At 38.3% G+C, this 26,146-nt stretch overlaps 1 protein-coding gene across 1 annotated transcript in view; it reads left to right on the top strand.

Annotated features, from left to right (window-relative positions):
- The window catches only part of LOC121972821 (putative disease resistance protein RGA1), a 35,227-nt gene continuing 9,081 nt past the window's right edge, over window positions 1-26,146 (top strand). Inside the window, exon 1 of the mRNA XM_042524448.1 lies at window positions 1-132. Coding sequence (XP_042380382.1) covers window positions 1-132 — 132 coding nt within the window. The remainder of the gene's footprint in view (window positions 133-26,146) is intronic.

The raw sequence follows: 26,146 nt of genomic DNA, 5'->3' as shown, positions 1-26,146 counted from the left end.
ATGGCAAGTCATCAAGAAGACGAACACGAAAAAAGCTTGTTTGAAATGAGCATCGAGAGCATCGATGAAGGGGGAGTGTCAACAAAAGAAAACAGCAGTTCAAGGGAAGCTACGGACAACGAGATCGACAAGGTAAGTCAGGTACGATCTCTTCCACCTGATAAGTTGTTTAAATGTATTAAATTATTAACTAAAGATTATTACAAACTTGAAAAAGAAAATAAAGAGTTAAAATTAATTCTAGCTAAATCTTGTCTATTAGAAGAATTTGACAAAGTAAAATTAGAAAATGATATTTTGCAAAAAGAAATAAAGAACTTAAAAAATCATGCATGCTAATATAATACAAATAGTAGAAAATTTAATGGTCTAAATTGGTATTTTTATTACCACAAAAGACAAATTAGAAAATTTTCTCAAAAATATATACCAAAGAAATTTTTAATTAATCCAGTTGGAAGAAACCTATATTGGGTTCTAAAGACTTGTCTAAATTAAAGTTTAATTAAACTTAAGACTTTCAGAGAGTATATTAAATATTTGATTTCATTATAAGGCTTTGTCTAGAAGTGATTGATGATCCAATAACTAAGAAGGTCTAGTGCCTCGCCATAACCTGGAAGTCAATTAACGAAATAAAATATTTAATTGACTAACTAATAAAGTATAGAATAAACGATTGGATAATGCTTTACATAGTTGTCAGCATTCTTTAAATTTTTTTTTTTAGAAAATTTTGGAAATTCCTTTGCAAAGTTTAAAGTTTCTAAATTATTTACGCTACAAATTTTTTTTCTAAGTGATATCAAACTTTTCTTTTTACAATTTTCAAAACACTTGATAAGTTTTTTAAATTATTGGAAAATCATTTTTTTTTAAACTCTCTTATTTAAATTAACCCTTAGTTTTTTTCAGTATCCAATTTTTTATGTGATCAAAAGGGAAGAAAAGAAAAAGATTAAGTTTAGGGGGAGATAGTTTAACCTTTTTAAATTTTTACACTTTAATTGTAAATTTATTGCTTTTACCTAATGCTAGTTTACCCTAACTTAACTTGCTATGCTCACATCAAAAAGGGATGAGATGGTTGGCACCCCAATGCTGTTTTGATGTGATCAAACAAGTTAAGTTATGTCATATTGTGTTTAATCCTATGTCTAAATGTGCGGGAAATTAGGAGCACAGGATGTCGAGCAAAAGACGCAGCTAGCGAGAAGGACGGCACGGGAGAGAGTCGACGGGCTCAGTGCGTCTGAGGGACGAGGTGCTGCGAAAGAGTACGCAGGCGGACAAGAAGGAGGCGCGCGACATTTCTGAGGGATGAGAAGCCAAAGCGGAAGCTTGCTCAAGGAGAAGGTCGAAAGTTAGGTTTGGGTGAGCCCTATTCCGGATGACTGAAATCACCCATGTGAGTGGAGCTGGAGCAGAAGACCCGGACTGAAGCAAACGGAGCCGGAGTAGAAGGTCCGGACTAGAAAAAGTCAAAGTGGTTGAGGTTCCTAGTTCGGGCGCCCGGACTTCGGGCACTCGGAACGGAGTCTTATCCCAATCGTGTTTGACCGTGATCCGTTACAAAGGAGATAAAATTATATCCCCTTCCAGGCGCCTAGAACTCTTCCAGGCGCCCCGACCAAGGCTATAAATACAGCCTTGGTCCAAGAAGCTAAATAAACAAGCATCTTGAGAAACAACACTTGTATGCTTCTAGTTTTCATTTAGCTTCATCTTTTTGTAAGATCATTGCTGTAAAGAGGCTTTTCCGCCTGAAGGAGATATTAGTGTGCTCCACTTCCTTGAATTAACAACCTCCCCGGTTGTAACCAAGTAAAAACTTCTGTGCCTCTGTCTTTTTGGTTCCCTTATTATTTTTTATGGAAGTGTTTGTTTAAGTTATAAGTTGAGGAAGGTATTTTTGTTTGATTTTGTGCAGGGCTATTCACCCTCCCTCTAGCCGGCAGCCAACGGTCCCAACAGCATGTACATAAATCTAAACATAATCCTTACATAGGCATGCACGTAAACATATTCATAGATTTGATCACTACATAAGCATGGAATGCAAATATTATAGGTGCATCATCGTAAGTGGGTTAATTTCCTACGGATTTGAGGTTATCATAATGAGAAGCAAGAAGCAACATGAACTTACCTAATCTAGAGGTCCGAAATCTAGATGTAGCATATATGTATAGTCATCATGATAAGTAGAACATAACTAAAAATCGAAACCTCATTTAAAGTACCTATACATGCATGAATTTCAGGAACTAAAATAAAACATAATAGTTAAACCCCGAAAATAGAATTTAACCCAAGTCTTAAAGAATCTGAAACTTGGAATTCCTACTCTATAAATTAAACATGCAAAGTTCTCTAACTTTTAAGGATAAACAAGTAGTAAATCATGAAGAAATTTGTAATGCAACACCATAATAATTAATCTTTAAAAACAAAATTTAAGCATAGATTCATGAATCTGAAAGTTACAAATTTGCAAGTTGAATTAAGCATGGAAAAATGACCTATCTTCTAAAGGAAAACCACTACAAGTATGGAACAAATTATAATGTAACATCCCTATACATAACCCCTAAAAATAGAATTTAGAACTCACCACAACGAAACCAAAAGCAGCAAGATCATATCATAATTCTAGATTGGTCAGTCAGCGGTATAATAATCATATAAAATTCATCTTTGATCCGAAAAGGGTTTTGCAAATTGATAATGAAAGTTAACTAAATTTCCTATATTGCAATAGAAGATACCATAATGAAACTCGTGCATCCATTGAGGCTAATTTACATCATAACATAACCAAAAGAAGCAGGGTCACAACATAATTCTAAATTAGTCAGTCAGTGGTATAAAAATCATATGAAATTTATATTTGATCCGAAAAGAGTTCTATAAATTGGTAATGAAAGATAACTAAATTTCCTACATTTCAACAAAAGACATCGTAGTGAAATTCGTTCACCTATTGAGGCTTAATTTACACCATAACAGAACCAAAAGCAGCAGGGTCACTTTAAAATTCCAGATTCATCAGTCAGTGGTATAAAAATCATATGAAATTCATCTTTGATCCGAAAAGAATTCTGTAAATTGGTAATGAAAGTTAACTAAATTTCCTACATTTCAACATAATACACCGTGTAAAATTTGTTCACCCATTGAGGCCAATTTACGCCACAACAGAACCAAAAGTAGCAGACCACAGCATAATTCCAGATTCGTCTATGAAACATCAAACCAATCTAAGGTACTCAAAATTCACAAGACATAGAAGCTAAATAAAATAATAACATGGTTGAGAATATGCTTTAAGTACTTAGCTCCTAACTCCTTGTCTTCCCTTGAAGCTCTAGCACCTGTGGAGAAACAAAAGGGGGCGGGGAACCTTCTTAGGGTCGGCGGCAACATCAAAGGTGAGGCTTTTGAAGGTAAGGATTAGAGCCTTGTCTTCTTTTTTATATACTAAGTCATTAATTACATTAATTTCATACATATTTATATCCATATATTAATTTCATATTTATATATATCCATGTATATATCACATATACATGGTAATATTTTTAATTCATATTAGAGTTTCTTAATACTAAGTCATTAATTTGATATTTTATATATATATATATATATATATATACATAATTTCACGTTGAAGATATACATATCTTCAATTAAAATCTCCTATATATATCTTATAATTTTCCTATTTCCATTATTTATGATATATACTTTATATTTTCTATATTATTTACATGGATTAGATTTTTTTTCTATATATATATATATCCATATATACACATAGTAATATAATTCTCATATTAAAAGTTTTAGTTATTATCTACATGTTTCTTATATACATATTAGATTACATATTACATATTACATTACACATTTATAATTCCTATATACATATATCATATTATAATTTCTTATATACATGTTTCTAACCATATAATTTATATCATATATTTTATATTATATATAATATATTATTTCTATTTTATTTCTATATTTACTTACATGTTACATACATAATTAATATATATATATATATATATATATATATATATATATATATATATATATATATATATATATATTTATTTTTTTTTAATTATATATTTTATATATAATATATCCTATTATTTTCTTAATTGATTAATCCAAATTTTATAATTATATGTTAACTTAATTAATTTAAATCTATCTATATTAATAAATTCTTAAATAAATTGAATGAACCCTCTTAACTAACCTTTTCATATATTACAACGAGTATCTAAATAAAGTTCCACCTAGATCTCTAGGTCTGGGCTTCCTTCCTCTAACATTTAAAGATATGGATTAAGTTTAAGCAATGTTTGAATTTCTTTATGGTCACGGCTTTGTCAGCATGTCTACAGCATTGTTTGCAGTGTGAACCTTCTCAAGTTGAATTTCCCCGAAAGCAATCAACTTTCTGATATTGTGAAACATCACATCAATGTGCTTGGTTCTCACATGATACACCTGATTTTTTGCTAAATAAATAGCACTCTGACTATCACATAACAACTTGACTCCACCTTGCTGAACACCCAATTCTCTAACCAACCTTGTAAGCCATAAAGCTTCCTTCACTGCTTCAACCGCTGTCATATACTCCGACTTCGTAGTAGACAAAGCAATAATAGATTGAATCATAGATTTCCAACAATTAGGTCCTCCTACCACAGTGAACACGTATCCTATAGTAGACCTCCTATTATCTAAATCTCCTACATAGTCCTCATCTACGTACCCAATAACTGAAGGATCTTCCGGTTGTCTACTGAACATGATGGCATAATCAATTATATTTCTCAAGTATCTGAAAATTCACTTCAATATATCCCAATGTGGTCGACCAGGATTTGAGAGAAACTTGCTTACCATACTAACTACTTGCGCCAAGTCTGGTCTCGTATAAACCATGACATACATCAGACAATCAACTGCAATCGCATAAGAAACCTTTGACATCTCTTGGATCTCGTCATCCATCTTTGGATACTGTGTACTGGATAACTTGAAGTGATGCACCAGGGGTGTGCTCACTGACTTTGCATTCTTCATGTTAAACCTATCCAGCACCTTCTCCACATAGATATATTGAGACAACCATAATCTCTCTGCAGCTCTATCCCTGTGAATCTCCATCCCAAGAATCTTCTTGGCCTCTCCCAAATCTTTCATGTCAAATTCATTACTCAGTAGCCTCTTTAATTTATCAACCTCTTTCATTTTCTTCACAATAATGATCATGTCATCTGCGTATAGTAGTAAGAAAATCAGTCATTCATCTTCAAGGCTCTTCATATATATGCAGCAGTCATACTCACATCTCCTATATCCGTTTTGAATCATGTATGAATCAAAATGTTTGTACCATTACCTAGGAGATTGTTTCAATCTATAGAGCGATTTATTCAACTTACTAACCAACCGTTCTTGTCTGGACTGACTAAATCCCTCAGGTTGTGACATAAAAAGTTACTCCTCCAAATTTTCATAAAGAAATATCGTCTTCACATCCATTTGCTCTAGCTGCAAATCGTGATGTGGCACCATAGCCAACATCGCTCTAATTGACGTATGTCTTACCACTGGAGAGAAAATTTCTTCATAGTCAATTTCCTTTCTCTGTGAATACCCCTTTGCTACCAATCGAGCCTTGAACTTTACTTCTTCTCCCTTTGACATTGCTTCTTTCTTCTTGAATATCCACTTACATCCTATAGCTTTCTCTCTTTCAGGAAATTCCACTAGATCTCATATTTAATTTCTATACAACGACTCCATCTCCTCTATTATAACACCCGTCCACCTATCCTTCTCAGAGCTATGTATCGCCTCCTAAAAAGATATAGGGTCTCCGCTATTAGTGATAAGCGCATAAGATACCAAGTCTTCGAATCTGTATCTGGTGGGTGGTTTTACGACTCATATCATTCTGCCACCAGCTATAGTGCAATGTTCCATGTGCTCTGAGCTAGAATCATCAGAGTCCTAAGTCTCTAGCTCCACCTGCATAGCATCTTTCTCCACGTTGCTTTGTGGTGTTTCCTTTCCTTTTTCCTGAGTTCGTTGTAGCATAGTTTTCTCGTCAAACACTACATCTTTGTTGATCACCACCTTATTTGCCTTAGAATCCCAAAGCTTAAAGCCTTTAACTCCTTTCTGAAACCCCATAAAAATGCACTACTTTAAGTTCATATCCAGCTTTAATTTTTTCTCACTAGATATATGCATATAGGCTAGATATCCAAAAACTCGAAGATGAGAGTAATCTACTTGATTCACTGTCTATACTTCCTCTGATATTTTTCCTTCTAGTGTTGCCCTTGATGATCTATTAATGAGATAACATGTCATGTTAATCGCTTCCGCCCAGAAATTCTTTGCAAGCCCTACATTCAGCCTGAGACATCTTACCTTCTCAATGATTATCCTATTCAATCTTTCCGCTACCCACTACAGTAAAAACCCTCATAGACATCAGTGGAACAACAACGATTTTAAGCAAAAATCGATGTCTTTGAGTATTTTACACCAGTTTTTCCAAAAATCGGTGTCTATGAGCGCAGATTTTAGCTAAGGTGTCCTATGAATTAAGAAATACCTCATTACTCATGCTGCTCACAAAATTCCCAAAACTTTGGATCTATCTACTCAGTCCCATTATCTAACCTAAGGCATTGGATCTTTCTTCCGGACTAGTTCTCCAATTCAGTTTTCCACAATTTAAACTTTGCAAAAGTTTCTGATTTGTGACTCATAAAGTATATCCAAACTTTTCATGAGAAATCATCAGTAAAACTTACAAAATACAAGTGCCCTCCACGTGATATTACACTGGTTGGTGTTGGTGCGGTTAGCACTAACGGTCTAACTCGGGTTTTGATGAATGACAAATCGGGTTAAGTTAGGTTTGTTGTGATCTAACACTCTGACCAAATGCGCAGACGAAGTCCAGACAGGTCGACGGGCTGACCGGATGTCTGACACGAAGTCCAAGCGGGTCGACGGGCTGACCGGACGCTTGGCGAGAAGTCCAGCTAGGTCGGCGGGCTGACCGGATAGCTGGAAAGAAGTCCAAGCGGGTCGACGAGTTGACCGGACGCTTGGCAAGAAGTCCAGACGGGTCAAAGAGCTGACCGGACGTCTGGCAGGTGAGTAAAGGTAAGTCACTAGAAGGGAGTGACTGTGAGGACGCTTTCCCAGGAAGGGAACATTAGGCGTCGATCCGGCTTAGATCCATTTCGGATATCTAAGTCGAGATCGTAACTAGATTCCGATCTCGGAAAGACGGAATCTAAGTCATACTTTTTCATGTCAAACTTATGAACTGTGCTAACACTTTGTTTTGTAGGAAATTTATTATACTTGCCTTGGACTAACCTTGTCTTGCAGGAGAAGGACCTGTTCTGGAGAAAGGTGGTCCGGGCGCCCGGAGGGGATCCGAGCGCCCGGGAGGCAAGTTTTATCCCGATTGTGCGTCGCCACGTGGAGCTCGCTGGTTGGACCTACCACGTCTCACCAGGGCGCCTGGAAGGGATCCGGGGCGCCCCGAGCTTCATATAAAAGAAGGGGCAGGGGTGGAGCTTCAACATCAACTCAGAATCCAAGATCTGCTGCTCTGTGCTCTTGTGACGCCACGAAAAGCTCTCCGACTCAGTGTTGGTTTTGTTTTAATTCTATTGTCGGTATTTTCTTTACCTGTCAATTTTTATACTTAACTCTGTAATATTAGAATTGATGGTGATTGCCCACCGAAAGCGGTCAACGACCGCGGGCCTTGGAGTAGGAGTCGACACAGGCTCCGAACCAAGTAAAACCGAATTGTGTTAACCTTGCCTGTTTACTTTGTCTTTAATTTTCCGCTGCGCTTACTCAACGAAAGTTTTATTCGATATTCACCCCCCCCCCCTTTATCGAACGCTTACGATCAAACAAGTGGTATCTAAGTAGGTACCGCTCTGATTTGGTGCAACCACCAATCAGACAGGGGGTGAACTTTCTGTTAAGTTTTTTTGGTTTTTATTTTTTTTGCATAATTCCAAACCGGTAATCTTACCTTTTTGGAAAGATTTTTTTTGTTATCCAAATTGGTGCAACACTCATTTAGATCTTTTTATCATCTTTTTCTTCCCACACTGCTAATCCAAGACCAAGTCTTGGGACTTTTTCTTGTCCTATTTTTTACTTGTGTGCAGGATTAAAATGTCTCAACTTGAAGGATTCAGCACAGTGCGAACTCCCCTCTTCAACGGGGATGACTTCCCGTATTGGAAGAAGAGAATGGAAGTTTATCTCAAAACGGACTTCGACCAATGGATGAGCATCACCAGACCATATAAAATACCAGTAGACAGTTTTGGAAATCTACTGGACCCAGAAGATTGGACGTCAGACCTAAAGAAGAAGGCGTCAACAGAAAACAAAGCAATCAACACCCTACAGTGCGGATTGTCCAGAGAAGAACTAAATCGGGTCGGACCACATAAAAACGCCAAAGAACTGTGGGACAAACTGATAGAGTTGCACGAAGGAACGAGGGACGCTAAGGTAACAAAACGAGACTTATTATTAAATAAAATATTTAATATAAAAATGCAGGAAGGAGAAACTGCAAGTGAGCTTCACGCGAGGATCAAGGGCATCCTCAATGGGCTCCACGCCATCGGCCACCAAATGGAGAACCGGGACTTAATAAGGTATGCATTAAACGCATTTCCACGTAATAGTTTGTGGGCATCTATCGTAGATGCCTATAAAATTTCTAAGAATTTATCGAAACTTAAATTAGACGAGTTGTTTTGTGAATTAGAACTACACGAACAAACTAACGTCGGGGCCGAGAAAGGAATTGCTTTGTTTGCAGGTCCCTCCAAAGAAAAGAAGAACAAGCCTGAGCCTGAAGCAGATTCTGACCAGGACTCTGAAGATGAAGAGCACCTGGTGAACTTGGTAAGGAAAATGTTCACCAGGAGAAAGAGGGGCTTCACCAAGAAAGACCTTCAGAAAATCAACTCCCCCGAATCAAGGAGCGTGACGTGCTTCGGATGCAACAAAAAGGGCCACTACAAGAACGAGTGCCCGAAATTGAAGAACGACAAACCGAAGCTGATTAAAAAGAAGGCATTCAAAGCGATATGGGGCGACACTTCCTCGGATGAATCGGAAGCCGAAGAACAAAAGAACCAGAGTTACCTCGCGCTGATGGCCCGTGAAGAAGAATCGGAGGATGAATCGGAAGACAGGTCTGAACCCGAATCAAGCCACGACTCCGTACTCGTTTCCGAAGGTTCCGAAGAGGTATACCGAAATCTAAACAGAAAATTTTTTAAAATTATTTCCTGCTTAAATAATAAATTAGTAAAAATAGAAAATGAAAATAAGTCACTCCTCGAGGAAAATCAAGACCTCAAGGAACAAATCAAAATCTCAAGCCCAACTCAAGATCTAACACTTGAGGAGGAGAATCTATCACTAAAAATAGAAATTAATAATTTAAAAGAAATATTAGAAAAATTCACAACGAGGTCAAAGAACTTAGATTTAATTCTAAATAATCAAAAAGTAAGTTACAACAAAACTGGACTTGGTTACAAATCAAGTTCAACTAAAACTTTTAAATCATTAATAACCCAACACAAACCAACAAAACAAGCTTGGGTTCCGAAAGCGTGTTTAATCACGCAAGTAGGACTTAATCAATACTACATCCCTAAAGATAAAATATATTATATAAAGTCAAATAAATCCAATAAACCAGAATACAAACCTGAACCAAATGGGTTAAAATCTAAACATATTAAAACTCAACAAAATATAAACTATCATCAAGTGAAATTTAATTATAAAAGAAATAGACATAAACCAAGAACAAATTAAATGGTAATTAATTCAGGGGGAGGCTCCAGAATAGCTGGCACCTCCAAAAATAACCTACCCGGCAGGGTAATTAGGATTAGTTTAAAATGGTTCAAGTTTAACTTGAAAAATGGTACTAGTGAAATATAGGATGATAGTACGTTAGGGAAGCTTAGTCTATGCATGTCTAGGAAGATATGGCTTCGACCTGATGCATTTGGCTAAGTGGAACTGACCGAAGCTACTCTTTATGAATCCTAACTAGTTAGACCAAGGTTTTGTACTAAGTCCAGTGGATAGGACTATTTGGAAAACCTCGAAAGGCTGGTTACTTTAATAATGTCCGAGTGACTCACCATAGCCCAGAAGTTTATCCAGAGAACGCCTATTTGTTGAACCCAAAGCTAAACCTGAATCTAACACAAGTTAAAAACAAACTCCAAAACTGAATCAAAATTCATCTCACAAAATTATAGGATTCCCTGATTGAAAACATATATCGGGTGAGATGATTAAGAAAGTTTGAATAAAAATTAAATTAAATTAAAATTAAAATTAAATTAAATTTAAATTTAAATTTAATTAAAACTAAATTAAAATTAAATTAAATTAAATTTAAATTTAAATTAAATAAATTAAAATTAAATTAAATTAAAATTAAATAAATTAAAATTAAAATTAAATTTAAATTAAAATTTAAATTAAATCAAAATTAAAATTAAAATTAAAAATTAAAATTAAAATTAAATAAATTAAATTAAATTTAAATTAAATTAAATTAAATTAAAATTTAAATTAAATTAAAATTAAATTAAATTAAAATTAAATTAAATTAAATTAAATTAAAATTAAATTAAATTAAAATTAAAATTAAATTAAATTAAATTAAATTTTTTTAGTCTTAAGAATTTATTTTAATCTAAATTTTTTATTTAAAACTTAAATTTTCTTTAAACTTAAAAATTTATGTTAAAATTGAAACGTAAATATTTTAACTTAACAATTTATTAAAACTTAAAACATCTTCAAGTTCAATAGTTAGACTAACCCCAATTCCTACCTATTGTAGGAAACTAAGTGGATTTTGGATAGTGGTTGCTCCAAATACATGACTGGAGATCACACAAAATTCACTCAACTCACCTACAAAAGCCTAGGAACAGTTGCCTTTGGGAACAATGGCAAACTCAAGGTAATTGGTATAGGTAACATAGAACTAAAAATTGACTTTATTATTACAAATGTTTTACTTGTTGAAAATTTCAAATATAATCTCTTGAGTATCAGTCAACTGTGTGATACTAGGTATAAGGTTAGGTTTTTATCTACAGAATACTTAATCAAACACCTAAACAATCCTAACATAAGCCTAAAAGGGTTTAGAAAATACAACATCTATGTAATCAACTTAACCACTTCTTCAATTGAGTGTCACTTAACACAAAAAGAAGAAACCTGGTTATGGCATAGAAGGATGTCACACACAAATTTTAGAAATATAAGTAAACTAAATGGATTAGTTAGAGGTCTACCAAAATTACCTAACTTAGACTCAACCATATGTAATGCTTGTCAACAAGGTAAACAGACAAAATCCACCCACAAACCAACTAATCAATCACAAACCAACTCAATACTAGAACTATTACACTTAGACCTATTTGACTCCCATGGAGTCAAATCAATAAATGGAAGCATATACTGTCTAGTGATAATAGATGACTACTCTAGGTTCACCTGGGTAAAATTCTTAAAAAATAAGGATGAAACTTTTGAAATTTTTTCAAACTTTTGCAAACAAGTTGAAAATGAAAAGGACCTTAAAATTAAAAGGATTAGAAGTGATAATGGGGGAGAATTCAGAAATCATAATTTCAACAAATTCTGTCTTGAAAATGGCTACCATCACAAATTTTCGTATCCTAAAACCCCCCAACAAAATGGGATTGTAGAAAGAAAAAATAGAACCTTACTTGAAGTCTCTAGAACGATGTTAAATGAATACAACCTACCTAAATACTTTTGGGCATAAGCTGTCAGTACAGCTTGCTATGTACAAAACAGAACAACTCTAAATAAAATCCATAACAAAACATCTTTTGAAGTTTATCATAATAAACAACCCAATATAAAATACCTTAGAGTATTCGGGTGCCCCATTTTTATCCTAAACACAAGAGAACACTTAGGAAAATTCACCTCTAAAGTTGAAAATGGAATCTTTCTAGGCTACTCCCTAAATAGTAGAGGCTACAGGGTTTACAATAAGGTTACCTTAAGAATTGAAGAAACCACTAACGTGAAATTTGAAGAATCCAAACAAAATCCAGAACAAACACAACTTCAACCAATTGAATTTGTTCAACAAAATAATAATTCTGAAGGAACTAACCAAACTCTAAGTCCTGAAGAAGAAGAACAACCTCAGGAAAGTCAACCCCCTAGAACTATAAGAGTCAACCCAAATCACCCAACTGATCAAATAATTGGTGACCCAGATCTTAGAGTTCAAACTAGATCATCCTTCAGAAATCTAAGTCAAATATCTTTAATTTCAAAAATTGAACCCAAAACCATAGCTGAATCACTACTTGACCCAGACTAGGTCATAGCTATGCAAGAAGAATTAGCTTAATTTGAGCGAAATGAAGTTTGGGACTTGGTACCACCACCCAAAAATAAGAAAATAATAGAAACAAAATGGGTATTTAGAAATAAATTAAGTGAAACTGGAGAAATGACACGAAATAAAGTCAGGCTAGTTGCTAAGGGGTTCAGTCAAGTAGAAGGACTTGACTATGATGAAACATATGCCCCAGTAGCTAGACTGGAATCCATTAGAATGCTACTAAGTTATGCAGCACACAAAGGGTTTAGACTATACCAAATGGATGTTAAGTCGGCATTCCTAAATGGATTAATAAAGGAAGAAGTCTACGTAGGACAACCACCTGGGTTTGAGAGTCTAGAACACCCTGATTATGTCTATAAATTGAAGAAAGCCTCATATGGACTTAAACAAGCACCTAGGGCATGGTATGAAAGATTAACATCTTACCTAATTTCTAAAGGATTTAACCAAGGAAAAATTGACCCAACCTTATTTGTCAAATTAATAAAGGAAGATATCTTTATAGCACAAGTTTACGTAGATGACATAATTTTTGGTTCAACAAATTCAGATTTCCTAGATGAATTTACAAGTTTAATGGAGCACGAGTTTGAAATGAGTCTGATAGGTAAATTAACCTACTTTTTAGGATTACAAATCAAACAAATGAAGGTAACTACATTTATCAACAAAAATATACTAAGGAATTAATTAAGAAATTTGAAATGGAAAACACCAAAGAGATGAAGACACCTATGGCAGTAAACACAATCCTAGATGATGATCCCAATGGAAAACCAGTTGTAATGCCCGAAAATTCTCAAAATAATTATTAGAAATATCCTAGTATTTTTCTGGAATTTTAGGATATTTTCACAAAAATTTTAGATTAGCGGAAGTAGCAAAAATAAATAGAAAACGAAAACAGCCTACGCGGGAATTGAACCCGAGACCTAGCGAACCCTATGACTTATAGACAGCTTTAGTAAACCAAGTGAACCCAGCAGGGCCATGCTGAGAGGAAAGGGAAACAATTATATTTATATTTGAGTTGGGTGAATTTAACCACTTGATATAAATAGGGAATTATTAAGTGGGGTTTTTTTTTTAACGCAACTTCTCTTCTCCTCACCCTAATTCCGCCGCCCACTTTCCCTCCTCCTTCTCTCGGCGCCAACCACAAGCAAGGCTAGGGTTCCGTCCCCAAGGGCAATTTCCGGCGACGACTCCGACACAAGGACGCTTCCCTTCGCGAGAGGAACACGTAGACGCGAGGGAACCGTCGAGAAGATCGTCTCCACCGGAAATCTAGCAATTAGAATCGTAAGAAAATCCGAACAGGAGGTAAGAAACCCCTCACCTGCAGTATAAGTAGCTTCCGTATGAATTTTGTGCTTCAGTTTAGTAGTATGTAGACTTTCGGCACAAAGGATGCGAACTAGCGCATACCAAGTATTCGATTAAATTATTAGCACAGTTAAAATGCAACTTAGGCATTTTATTATCTTAGATAAATGCAATAGAAGCATTTTTACAGCTTATTTAGTCTTGCTACAGCTTTTATGGGACTAGATGTCCAATGGGTGGGCTCCCACAGTCGCCTCTAGGTTCAGATAACCTAGTTCTGGGTTTAGACGACCTAGTAAAGCAAGACAAGTATTATTAGCTTATGTTCAGTATTTTACTTTCTCAGTGGCACTGTACTGGATTAGATATCCATTGGGTTGGGCTCCCATAGTCGTCCCTAGGTTCAGCTAACCTAATAACCCTACTAAATTCGGAACTTGCAAACCCGGGTCTAGTTAGGGATGCGCGCACAGCAAAGTACAGTTGTCGGGCCCAAACAGCAGCATGATTATGTATTTTCACTTATTATGTAATTAGTTTTCAGAACCTAACAAAATAGCTATGTGGAAGTAGTATAACTCTAGCAATGGTTTAGCATCAGCTTAGTTCAGTCCATGCTCTGTTTAGTTTTTGACTTCCTTATCTTATGAACCTGTATGCCATGTTTTAGTATTCATGTGTGGTGGTTTCAGTATACCATGTTTCTCAAGTTCAGCATATGATTTTAATAGCATTCTTTCAAAAGCATATTGCATCGAATGCATGTTTTAGTGAGGTAGATGGTTTCTTACTAAGCTCTCAAGCTTACAGATACTATTTTCCTTATACTGCAGATAAAGGTAAAGGGAAGATGGACTAGTGGAGGCTGGAGGTCAATGCAACGATGAAGATGTGTGTGAGCTGGAGTTTGGGATGAAGATCTTAGGGATTTAGCAAGTTTAACCATTAGAACTTTGTTACTTTTAGTTTCTGCAGTTTAGTTTGCTTAAATATCATGAATTAGTGGATTGTGCACCATGCCATGTTAAAATGCTAGATAATTGATGTTAGGAGGCATCTCTATTAGTTTAGAATTGATATAAGTGATTTTGGCGTTCGTACCGTGAACAGTAAGCTCCTGAATCGATCAGCCGATCGATCCGGATGCTTTCTGTCGCGAACACTGGATCGATTGGCCAGTCTGGATCGATCAGCCGATCGATCCAGAATATTGCCCCGAGCACAGTAGCGTGCTGAATCGATCACTGGATCGATCCAACCTGAGTTCCGCATACAGTAACCACCTGGATCGATCAATGGATCGATCAAGACATTCCAATCGATCCGTGGATCGATTGGGAGGCCTGATTTCAGTAAGAAATTCTTAGTTAAGTTCCTTGGCCATTGGGGGATGTAATATATGTTATGAATAGTTTAGATTACACCCCTTAGCACATATAGAATCAAGAAATGTTAATAGTTTAGCAAAATTTTAATTAGTACAGCTTCCGCACCTAGACTTAGTGATGGTCATGGATATAGTTTAGCACAGCATAATGTGACGGTCCGGCCTTACAGCCTAGCTAGTAGAAGGCGGGTCATTACAGAGTGGTATCAGAGCAGAGTTCCATACTTCCTTCACACACATCAACATTGAACCTGCAGCTTCCAAGTAAGAATACCTCTCACTTTGTTATATTTACTGCTTTCCTGTTTGTAGATAACTAAAGTATGCTTATCTGTGATAGTAACTAATGTGATAGTATTAGCTATGTAACCATGATGCTTTAGTTATGTATGTCCTCTCTTCCTTTAGAAATGGCAAGAGGGCGCTCAGCTAGAAGGGCATCAGCTACTGAGCCCCAGCACGAGACAGACAGTTCAGTGCCTCCCCCAGACCTTACAGCATTAGTGGCTCAGTTACAGCAGCAGCTAGCTGAACAGCAACAGGAGATAGCCACCTTAAAGGCTAATCTGCAGAATACTCCCACAGTCACCCCGGAACCAAACCTAGCAACGCCAGTAGTCTTAGAGGTTCCACCAGTCCAGCCTACAGCACCAGTAGCCCCAACAACAGAGGCAAGAAGAGAAGTCTATCTGATCCAGTGGCAGAGAGTCAAGCCCGAGAACTTCTCTGGCACCAGTGAACCATGGGATGCTCAAGCCTGGTTCAAAACACTGGAGAGCACGATGGAGCTTCTGGACTGGCCAGAGCATGAAAAGGTGAAGTGCGCCTCCTTTTGCATGGCAGGAGATCCACGTATGTGGCGGGAGAGAATTAGAGCGAAGTGCCCAGTGAACCAGATGACGTGGGCCGACTTCGAGAAAGAATTCTTCGAGGAGTTCTTTCACATGCGGGTCACAAACCGCCACTACGACGAGTTCACGGAGTTTCGTCAGGGCAACCTATCAGTTGAGGAAGTCGTGAAGAAATTCAACAGATTGGCTCGTCTATGCCCTGAACTAGTTAGCACAGAAAAAGAAAGAGTCCGGTTGATGCTCAAGATGCTGAGGCCGGAAATAGCAATGAACGTGGCTGGCGGCGTTCATAGGCCGCAAACCACTGAAGAACTAGTCAGCAGTGCTCTAACCACCGAGCACTACCAGAATAATATCAAGCAGCAGAAGCAAGTCCTCTCAGAGTCCAAAGGGCAAGGAGGCTCAGGTACTCAGAAACAACAGGGCCAAAGCTCTAACTGGAAAGGGAACTCCAGCAACAAGCGCAAACCAGGGAGTTACCCAAAAGCAGGACCAGCTAGCAAACAACCTAGTTATCCCAAATGTGCTACTTGTGGGAAATTTCACCCAGGAGTTTGTCGCAAGGGCACACGAGGATGCTTTGAATGTGGACAGGAAGGGCATATGGCTAAGCAGTGCCCAAACAAGATTAGTCTTCCTCAACCCCAGCCGATTCAGTACGGAGGCCAGCCAGCTCAGTTACATCATATGCAGGCCGCTTTAGATGGTCCACATATCAGCCAGGGCAGACTAGAAGCCCCTCCAGCTACGACCAATACGAGGATCTACGCACTCACCAGAGAGGACGTAGCGAATGCCTCGACAGTTGTTACAGGTCAGATCATTATTTTACAGCAAAGTACAACTGTCTTATTCGATACTGGGGCAACCCATTCCTATATATCCAGGATGTTTTCTGAAAAGTTAGGGATACCCTCAGAGGGACTCAGTAGTCAATTTCTGACGACACTACCTTCGGGAGAAATTATGACATCCACGCACTGGCTCAGAGCAGTGCCAGTCATTATAGCAGACAGAGAACTCTTTTGTGATCTGATAGTGCTAGACATGACTGATTACGATGTCATTTTTGGGATGGACTTCCTGATCAGATACGGTGTCTCTATAGAGTGCCGTAAACAGAAAGTCATATTCCAACCTGAAGCAGAAGTGCAGTTTGAATACGTCGGAGAACCCAAGAGAAAGGCCAAGAAGTCTCTCTCAGCTATGAAGGCACAGAGATTAATGGAGTCAGGATGTACGGGATTTTTAGCACACGTAGTCAGTACCAATCAGGACAAGGACCAACAGTTAGCAGAGGTCCGAGTCGTATGTGACTACCTAGCAGTCTTCCCTGAAGAGTTACCAGGCTTAGCACCAGACAGGGAGATTGAATTCGAGATAGAGCTCATTCCCGGTACCAATCCTATTTCCAAAGCACCCTACCGCATGGCTCCAACAGAACTGAAGGAACTTCATGAGCAATTACAAGAGCTGCTTGACAAGGGTTTCATACGCCCTAGTCACTCACCATGGGGAGTGCCTGTATTGTTTGTGAAGAAGAAGGATGGGAGCATGCGCCTGTGTATAGATTACCGAGCACTGAATCAAGTCACAATCAAGAACAGGTATCCTCTTCCCAGAATTGATGACCTCTTTGATCAGCTAAAGGGAGTAGCAGTGTTTTCGAAAATAGACCTCGGATCAGGTTATCATCAGGTGAAAGTTAAAGAAGGGGATATACCCAGGACAGCATTCAGGACTAGATACGGACACTACGAGTTCGTAGTCATGCCCTTTGGTGTGACAAATGCTCCAGCTACTTTCATGGACCTCATGAACAGAATATTCAGAGAATATTTAGATAAGTTCATTATCGTATTCATCGATGACATCCTTATCTATTCAGGAACTCAGGAAGAACACGCAGAGCACCTGAGAATAGTACTGCAGACCCTTCAGCAGAACCAGTTGTATGCCAAGTTCATGAAATGTAAATTTTGGTTAGATCAGGTGTCCTTCCTGGGTCACATCATCTCAAAGGATGGTATCATGGTAGACCCCAGTAAGATAGAAGCTGTGAGTAGTTGGAAAAGACCCAAGAACGCTAGTGAGATCAGAAGCTTTCTGGGATTAGCAGGTTATTACAGAAAATTCGTAGAGGACTTCTCCAAGATAGCCTCCCCACTGACAGCTCTTACCAGAAAGAACAGAAAATTTCAGTGGACAGAGGGCTATGAGAACAGCTTCAGCGAGCTAAAAAGGAGATTGACCAGCGCACCTATTCTGACTCTACCAGAAAACACAGGCAGCTTTGATATTTATAGTGATGCCTCTAAATTGGGACTAGGAGCAGTACTGATGCAGGATGGCAAGGTAGTCGCCTATGCCTCCAGACAACTCAAGGACTACGAGAGGAATTATCCTACTCATGACCTTGAGCTTGCAGCAGTTGTGTTCACCCTCAAAATTTGGAGACATTACTTGTATGGAGCTCAGTGCAGAGTGTATACAGATCATCAGAGTCTGAAGTACTTCTTCACTCAGAAGGATCTGAATATGCGACAGTGCAGATGGCTAGAGCTGGTCAAGGACTACGATATAGACATCCTCTACCACCCAGGGAAAGACAATAAGGTAGCAGACGCACTCAGCAGAAAGTCCAGTGCTACCTTATTATCTCTAGCAGCCATGTCACCACCCCTACAGAAGGAGATCACAGATTTCGATCTCGAACTCATAGTTGGGCAGCTCTCTATTATGACATTAGAGTCTACCTTGTTTGGTGACATCCAGACAGCTCAGGAGCGGGATCCTGAAATTCAGAAAATCAAGCAAGGGATAGCAGAATCAGAAAGTGGAGAGTTCAGAATGGCTAATAGTGGAGCAGTGTATTTCGGTGACAGACTCTGTGTTCCAGATCAGGAGGAACTAAAGAGGAAGATTTTAGATGAGGCTCACAGGACTCCTTATGTGATGCATCCAGGTTCCAACAAGATGTACCAAGATCTAAAGAAATATTTTTGGTGGCCCGAGATGAAAAGAGACATCGCTAGATACGTTAGCACCTGTCTGACTTGCCAGAGAGTCAAGGCAGAACATCAGAGACCAGGAGGAGTTCTGCAGCCTATCCAAATTCCAGAGTGGAAGTGGGAAGACATTTCTATGGATTTCATAGTGAGATTACCCAGAACCACGAATGGTTTTGATACCATCTGGGTAATAGTCGACAGATTGACTAAATCATCCCACTTCTTAGCTATCAGGATATCCTACTCCATGGAACAGCTAGCTCAGTTGTATCTCAAGGAGATCGTCAGATTACATGGAGTCCCACGAACCATTATTTCAGACAGAGACAGTCGATTCACGTCACACTTCTGGGAGTGTGTACAGTCAACGTTGGGCACTAAGTTAAAATTTAGCACAGCTTTCCATCCTCAGACAGATGGTCAGACGGAGCGAGTAAATCAGGTACTACAAGATATGCTCCGAGCATGTGCCCTAGATTTCAAAGGGAGTTGGTGCAAATATCTGAGTTTAGCAGAATTTGCATACAACAACAGCTATCAGGCCACTATCGGCATGGCACCTTACGAGGCTATCTACGGGCGGAGGTGTAGATCTCCAATCTGCTGGTATGAGAGTGGTGAAAAGAAAGAACTAGAACTCCAGACAGATCTAGTGGCAGATACCACAGTAGCTATACAGCAGATCCGCCAGAGGATAGAGACAGCTCAGAGCCACCAGAAAAGCTATGTTGATACACGGCACAGACCTTTAGAGTTTTCAGTTGGGGATTCAGTGTTCCTCAGAGTAGCTCCCATGAAGGGAGTAATGCGTTTTGGGAAGAAGGGCAAGCTAAGTCCCAGATATGTGGGACCATACCTTATCAGCCGAAGAGTTGGCAAGGTAGCATATGAGCTAGAGCTACCACAGGAGATATCAGCTGTTCATAATGTATTTCATGTCTCTATGCTGAAGAAGCATATCCCAGATGCCACTCAGGTGATTGAGCCCCAACTGGTACAAGTCCGCGAAGACCTCAGCTATGACAGTCGGCCTATTCAGATAATAGACCGAGCAGTTAAGAAATTGCGGAACAAGGAAGTACCATTAGTAAAAGTTATTTGGCAAGGTCACACAACAGAAGAGGCAACTTGGGAGACAGAAGTCAATATGAGACAGAAGTACCCAGAGTTATTCTAAGTTCGAGGATGAACTTTTTATAAGGTATGGGGGATTGTAACACCAGAAAATTCTCAAAATAATTATTAGAAATATCCTAGTATTTTTCTGGAATTTTAGGATATTTTCACAGAATTTTTAGATTAGTGGAAGTAGCAAAAATAAATAGAAAACGAAAACAGCCTACGCGGGAATTGAACCCGAGACCTAGCGAACCCTATGACTTATAGATAGCTTTAGTAAACCAAGTGAACCTAGCAGGCCCGTGCTAAGAGGAAAGGGAAACAATTATATTTATATTTGAGTTGGGTGAATTTAACCACTTGATATAAATAGGGAATTATTAAGTGGGGTTTTTTTTAACGCAACTTCTCTTCTCCTCACCCTAATTCCGCCGCCCACTTTCCCTCCTCCTTCTCTCGGCGCCAACCACAAGCAAGGCTAGGGTTCCGTCCCCAAGGGCAATTTCCGGCGATGACTCTGACACGAGGACGCTTCCCTTCGCGAGAGGAACACGTAGACGCGAGGGAACCGTCGAGAAGATAGTCTCCACCGGAAATCTAGCGATTAGAATCGTAAGAAAATCCGAACAGGAGGTAAGAAACCCCTCACCTGCAGTATAAGTAGCTTCCGTATGAATTTTATGCTTCAGTTTAGTAGTATGTAGACTTTCGGCACAAAGGATGCGAACTAGCGCATACCAAGTGTTCGATTAAATTATTAGCACAGTTAAAATGCAACTTAGGCATTTTATTATCTTAGATAAATGCAATAGAAGCATTTTTACAGCTTATTTAGTCTTGCTATAGCTTTTATGGGACTAGATGTCCAATGGGTGGGCTCCCACAGTCGCCTCTAGGTTCAGATAACCTAGTTCTGGGTTTAGACGACCTAGTAAAGCAAGACAAGTATTATTAGCTTATGTTCAGTAATTTACTTTCTCAGTGGCACTGTACTGGATTAGATATCCATTGGGTTGGGCTCCCATAGTCGTCCCTAGGTTCAGCTAACCTAGTAACCCTACTAAATTCGGAACTTGCAAACCCGGGTCTAGTTAGGGATGCGCGCACAGCAAAGTACAGTTGTCGGGCCCAAACAGCAGCATGATTATGTATTTTCACTTATTATGTAATTAGTTTTCAGAACCTCACAAAATAGCTATGTGGAAGTAGTATAACTCTAGCAATGGTTTAGCATCAGCTTAGTTCAGTCCATGCTCTGTTTAGTTTTGACTTCCTTATCTTATGAACCTGTATGTCATGTTTTAGTATTCATGTGTGGTGGTTTCAGTATACCATGTTTCTCAAGTTCAGCATATGATTTTAATAGCATTCTTTCAAAAGCATATTGCATCGAATGCATGTTTTAGTGAGGTAGATGGTTTCTTACTAAGCTCTCAAGCTTACAGATACTATTTTCCTTATACTGCAGATAAAGGTAAAGGGAAGATGGACTAGTGGAGGCTGGAGGTCAATGCAACGATGAAGATGTGTGTGAGCTGGAGTTTGGGATGAAGATCTTAGGGATTTAGCAAGTTTAACCATTAGAACTTTGTTACTTTTAGTTTCTGCAGTTTAGTTTGCTTAAATATCATGAATTAGTGGATTGTGCACCATGCCATGTTAAAATGCTAGATAATTGATGTTAGGAGGCATCTCTATTAGTTTAGAATTGATATAAGTGATTTTGGCACGAAACAGTGCTGAAATCAGACTTCTGTACGAAATCAGAAACCTCAATCGATCGACCGATCGATTGGAGGCCTCTCAATCGATCAGCTGATCGATTGAGAAGTTCGTACCGTGAACAGTAAACTCCTGAATCGATCAGCCGATCGATCCGGATGCTTTCTGTCGCGAACAGAAAGCCCTGGGATCGATCATCGATCGATTGGCCAGTCTGGATCGATCAGCCGATCGATCCAGAATATTGTCCCGAGCACAGTAGCGTGCTGAATCGATCACTGGATCGATCCAACCTGAGTTCCGTATACAGTAGCCACCTGGATCGATCAATGGATCGATCAAGACATTCCAATCGATCCGTGGATCGATTGGGAGGCCTGATTTCAGTAAGAAATTCTTAGTTAAGTTCCTTGGCCATTGGGGGATGTAATATATGTTATGAATAGTTTAGATTACACCCCTTAGCACATATAGAATCAAGAAATGTTAATAGTTTAACAAAATTTCAATTAGTACAGCTTCCGCACCTAGACTTAGTGATGGTCATGGATATAGTTTAGCACAGCATAATGTGACGGTCCGGCCTTACAGCCTAGCTAGTAGAAGGCGGGTCGTTACACCAGTTGATCTAAAGCATATAGGAGTGTCATAGGTAGCCTACTATACTTAACTGCAAGTCGACCAGATATCTTATTTGCAGTTAGTATGTGTGCAAGATACCAAACCTGTGCTAAAGAATCCCATCTGACTCAAGTCAAAAGAATCTTTAGATACCTTAAAGGAACAACAAATGTAGGCATTTGGTATCCTATGACTAATAACTTTGAATTAATAGGGTACTCTGACTCAGATTATGTTGGATGCAAGTTAGACCGCAAAAGCACAAGTGGCGGATGCCAATTATTAGGTCCATCACTTGTCAGCTGGTTTAGTAGAAAGCAACATTGTGTTGCCCTTTCTACAACTGAGTCAGAATATATAGTAATAGGAGAGTGTGTTGTACAATTATTATGGATGATGCACACCCTAAAAGACTTCAACTTGAACCTCACAAATATCAAAGTCTTAATTGACAACATTAGCTCAATTAACCTAACAAAAAATCCAATGCATCATTCCAGAACTAAACATATTGAAATTAGGCATTACTTCATCAGGGATCATGTTACTAAAGGAGACATTGAACTCAAATACATTGAGTCAAAAGCCAATTTAGCTGACATATTCACAAAACCACTCCCTGAAAGTGAATTTAGTAATTTGCGTAGACAGTTAGGAATGTTTTTAATAGACTAGGATTTTCAAAATTCAAAACTTATTTCAAAGTGACTGTTTTTAAAATTCTAGGTTAAATTTGTGTTCATTTGTTTTAAAACCTTCCAACTTTTAGAATTTCAAAACAACTTTAGCCTTAGACTAGAAAAATCTCCTTAGAAATCATGTTCCCCCAGGACTATTGTTTGAGCATCTCACCAACACCCTAGGCTTACTTTGATTGTGATTGACAAACTTAGAAAGGGGTGAGATGTATAGGCCAATTGCCTGGACTTAAGATGCTTATGTCAGTGCATCGATATAAGTTTGGGCGTTAAATACAAAACCTACATTAATCAAGTTAAGTTATTCAGCTTAGTCAACCACTAACTGATCACAATGAACTTAACTTGACTAACCAAGTGAAAGTTGTCATCTTCTGATAGTCAGTAAGTAACTAAATGGTTAGACAGCTATTTTAGATGTCAGGTTCAGGGGGAGAATTAATTAGTCTCATATTTATTTTTCCTTTACTAAAAATATTTTAAAACTGGTTTTTGAAAAATACTTTCTTAAAAATATTTTAAATCTATTTAACAAATCTGACTTATCTTTGTAAAATCTAATTTGACAAACTTGGTTTTGAAAATCTTACTTTTGCAAAATTATCTTTATAAAACTTATGTTTAAAAAGGTGTTTTAACTTTACAAGCTTATTTTGAAAATTTCAATAATTGGATATAGCTTTAAAGTTTGATTTGAAAATTAAACTTTACTTCATTTTGAAAATCTGGATTTTGCAAACTTATACTTGAAAAATAAATTTTAATTTTGAAATTTTGATTTTGAAAGCTCATCTTTATAAAGAATTTCAAGTTGAAACTTATATTGAAAATTCAAACTTGGATACTTATGTTTGATAATTAACTTTTTAAAAAAAAAATCTCTTTGAGTTTGCAAATTCATTTACTTTTGCAAAAATTACTCAAAATATACTAAGTTATGTTGCTAAATTAGTTATTTTTTGAAACTTAGTTATGTTACAAGAATTACTATGTGGTGAAATTTAAAACTCCTCCAAGTTAACTTGACATCATTTCCTACATTTTTTTTTATGTATTCTGCATGTTTGAATGTTTTCCTTGTTTGATGAATGCCAAGGGGGAGGGATAGGTCGTTAAGTTAGAAAACAAAATTACAAACTAACTTAAACCTCATGGTAGAACAAAATGATTTTTCTCACATATTTTTACTAACTTAACCAGGTTGTCATTCCATCAAAAAGGGGGAGATTGTTGGTGCGGTTAGCACTAACGGTTTAACTCGGATTTTGATGAATGACAAATCGGGTTAAGTTAGGTTTGTTGTGATCTAACACTCTGACCGAGTGTGCAGACGAAGTCCAGACAGGTCGACGGGCTGACCGGATGTCTGGCACGAAGTCCAAGCGGGTCGACGGGCTGACCGGACGCTTGGCGAGAAGTCCAGCTAGGTCGACGGGCTGACCGGATAGCTGGCGAGAAGTCCAAGCGGGTCGACGGGCTGACCGGACGCTTGGCAAGAAGTCTAGACGGGTCAAAGAGCTGACCGGACGTCTGGCAGGTGAGTAAAGGTGAGTCACTGGAAGGGAGTGACTATGAGGACGCGTTCCCGGGAAGGGAACATTAGGCGTCGATCCGGCTTAGATTCATTTCGGATATCTAACTCGAGATCGTGACTAGATTCCGGTCTCGGAAAGACGGAATCTAAGTCATACTTTTTCATGTCAAACTTATGAACTGTGCTAACACTTTGTTTTGCAGGGAATTTATTATACTTGCCTCGGACTAACCTTGTCTTGCAGGAGAAGGACCTGTTCTAGAGAAAGGTGGTCCGGGCGCCCGGAGGGGATCCGGGCGCCCAGGAGGTAAGTTTTATCCCGATTGCGCGTCGCCACGTGGAGCTCGCTGGTTGGACCTGCCACGTCTCACCAGGGCACCTGGAAGGGATCCGGGGCACCCCGAGCTTCATATAAAAGAAGGGGCAGGGGTGGAGCTTCAACATCAACTCAGAATCCAAGATCTGCTGCTCTGTGCTCTTGCGACACCACGAAAAGCTCTCCGACTAAGTGCTGGTTTTGTTTTAATTCTATTGTCGGTATTTTCTTTACCTGTCAATTCTTGTACTTAACTCTGTAATATTCGAATTGATAGTGATTGCCCACTGAAAGCGGTCAACGACCGCGGGCCTTGGAGTAGGAGTCGACATAGGCTCCGAACCAAGTAAAACCGAACTGTGTTAGCCTTGCCTTCTTACTTTGTCTTTACTTTTCCGCTGCGCTTACTCAACGAAAGTTTTATTCGATATTCACCCCCCCTTTATCGAACGCTTACGATCCAACAGTTGGTCCCTAGAGATTCATATGTACATAGTCCAGAATCCCCTCTGTCTTGTTTGTTGCCATCTTAAATTGCACTTTGTTCTATTTCCCAAGAACACAAAATTTGCAGAATTCAAGCTTGCATGTCTTGACACCCTTCAACAAATCTCTATTGTGAAGTTCTAGCATCCCACATTCACCCATGTGCCCTAGCCACATATGCCATAAGATTGTACTGTCTAACAACTGTAGTCCCTATCAACTTGTAGATGTTTTCTGCTACCTTTTGTCCTTTCATTACCATCAAAGCTCCCTTGCTGACCTTCATCATCCCGTTCACTGATTTATAATTGTAATCAATATCATCCAATGTGCCTAGTGAAATCAAGTTCTTCCTTAGCTCTGGTATATATCTGACATCACATAAAGTTCTGATCACACCATCAAACATCTTGATTTTGACATTCCCTATGCTGATAACTTTTCATGACGCATCATTTCCATCAATACGGAACCAGAATCCACTATCCTATAAGTGTCCAAGCAACCTTGTTTGGAGTCATGTGATATGAA

Source organism: Zingiber officinale, chromosome 4A (assembly GCF_018446385.1).
Source record: "Zingiber officinale cultivar Zhangliang chromosome 4A, Zo_v1.1, whole genome shotgun sequence".
NCBI lineage: Eukaryota > Viridiplantae > Streptophyta > Magnoliopsida > Zingiberales > Zingiberaceae > Zingiber > Zingiber officinale.
Note: the sequence above shows the minus strand (reverse complement) of the source record. Positions and strands in the feature narration are given on the sequence as shown.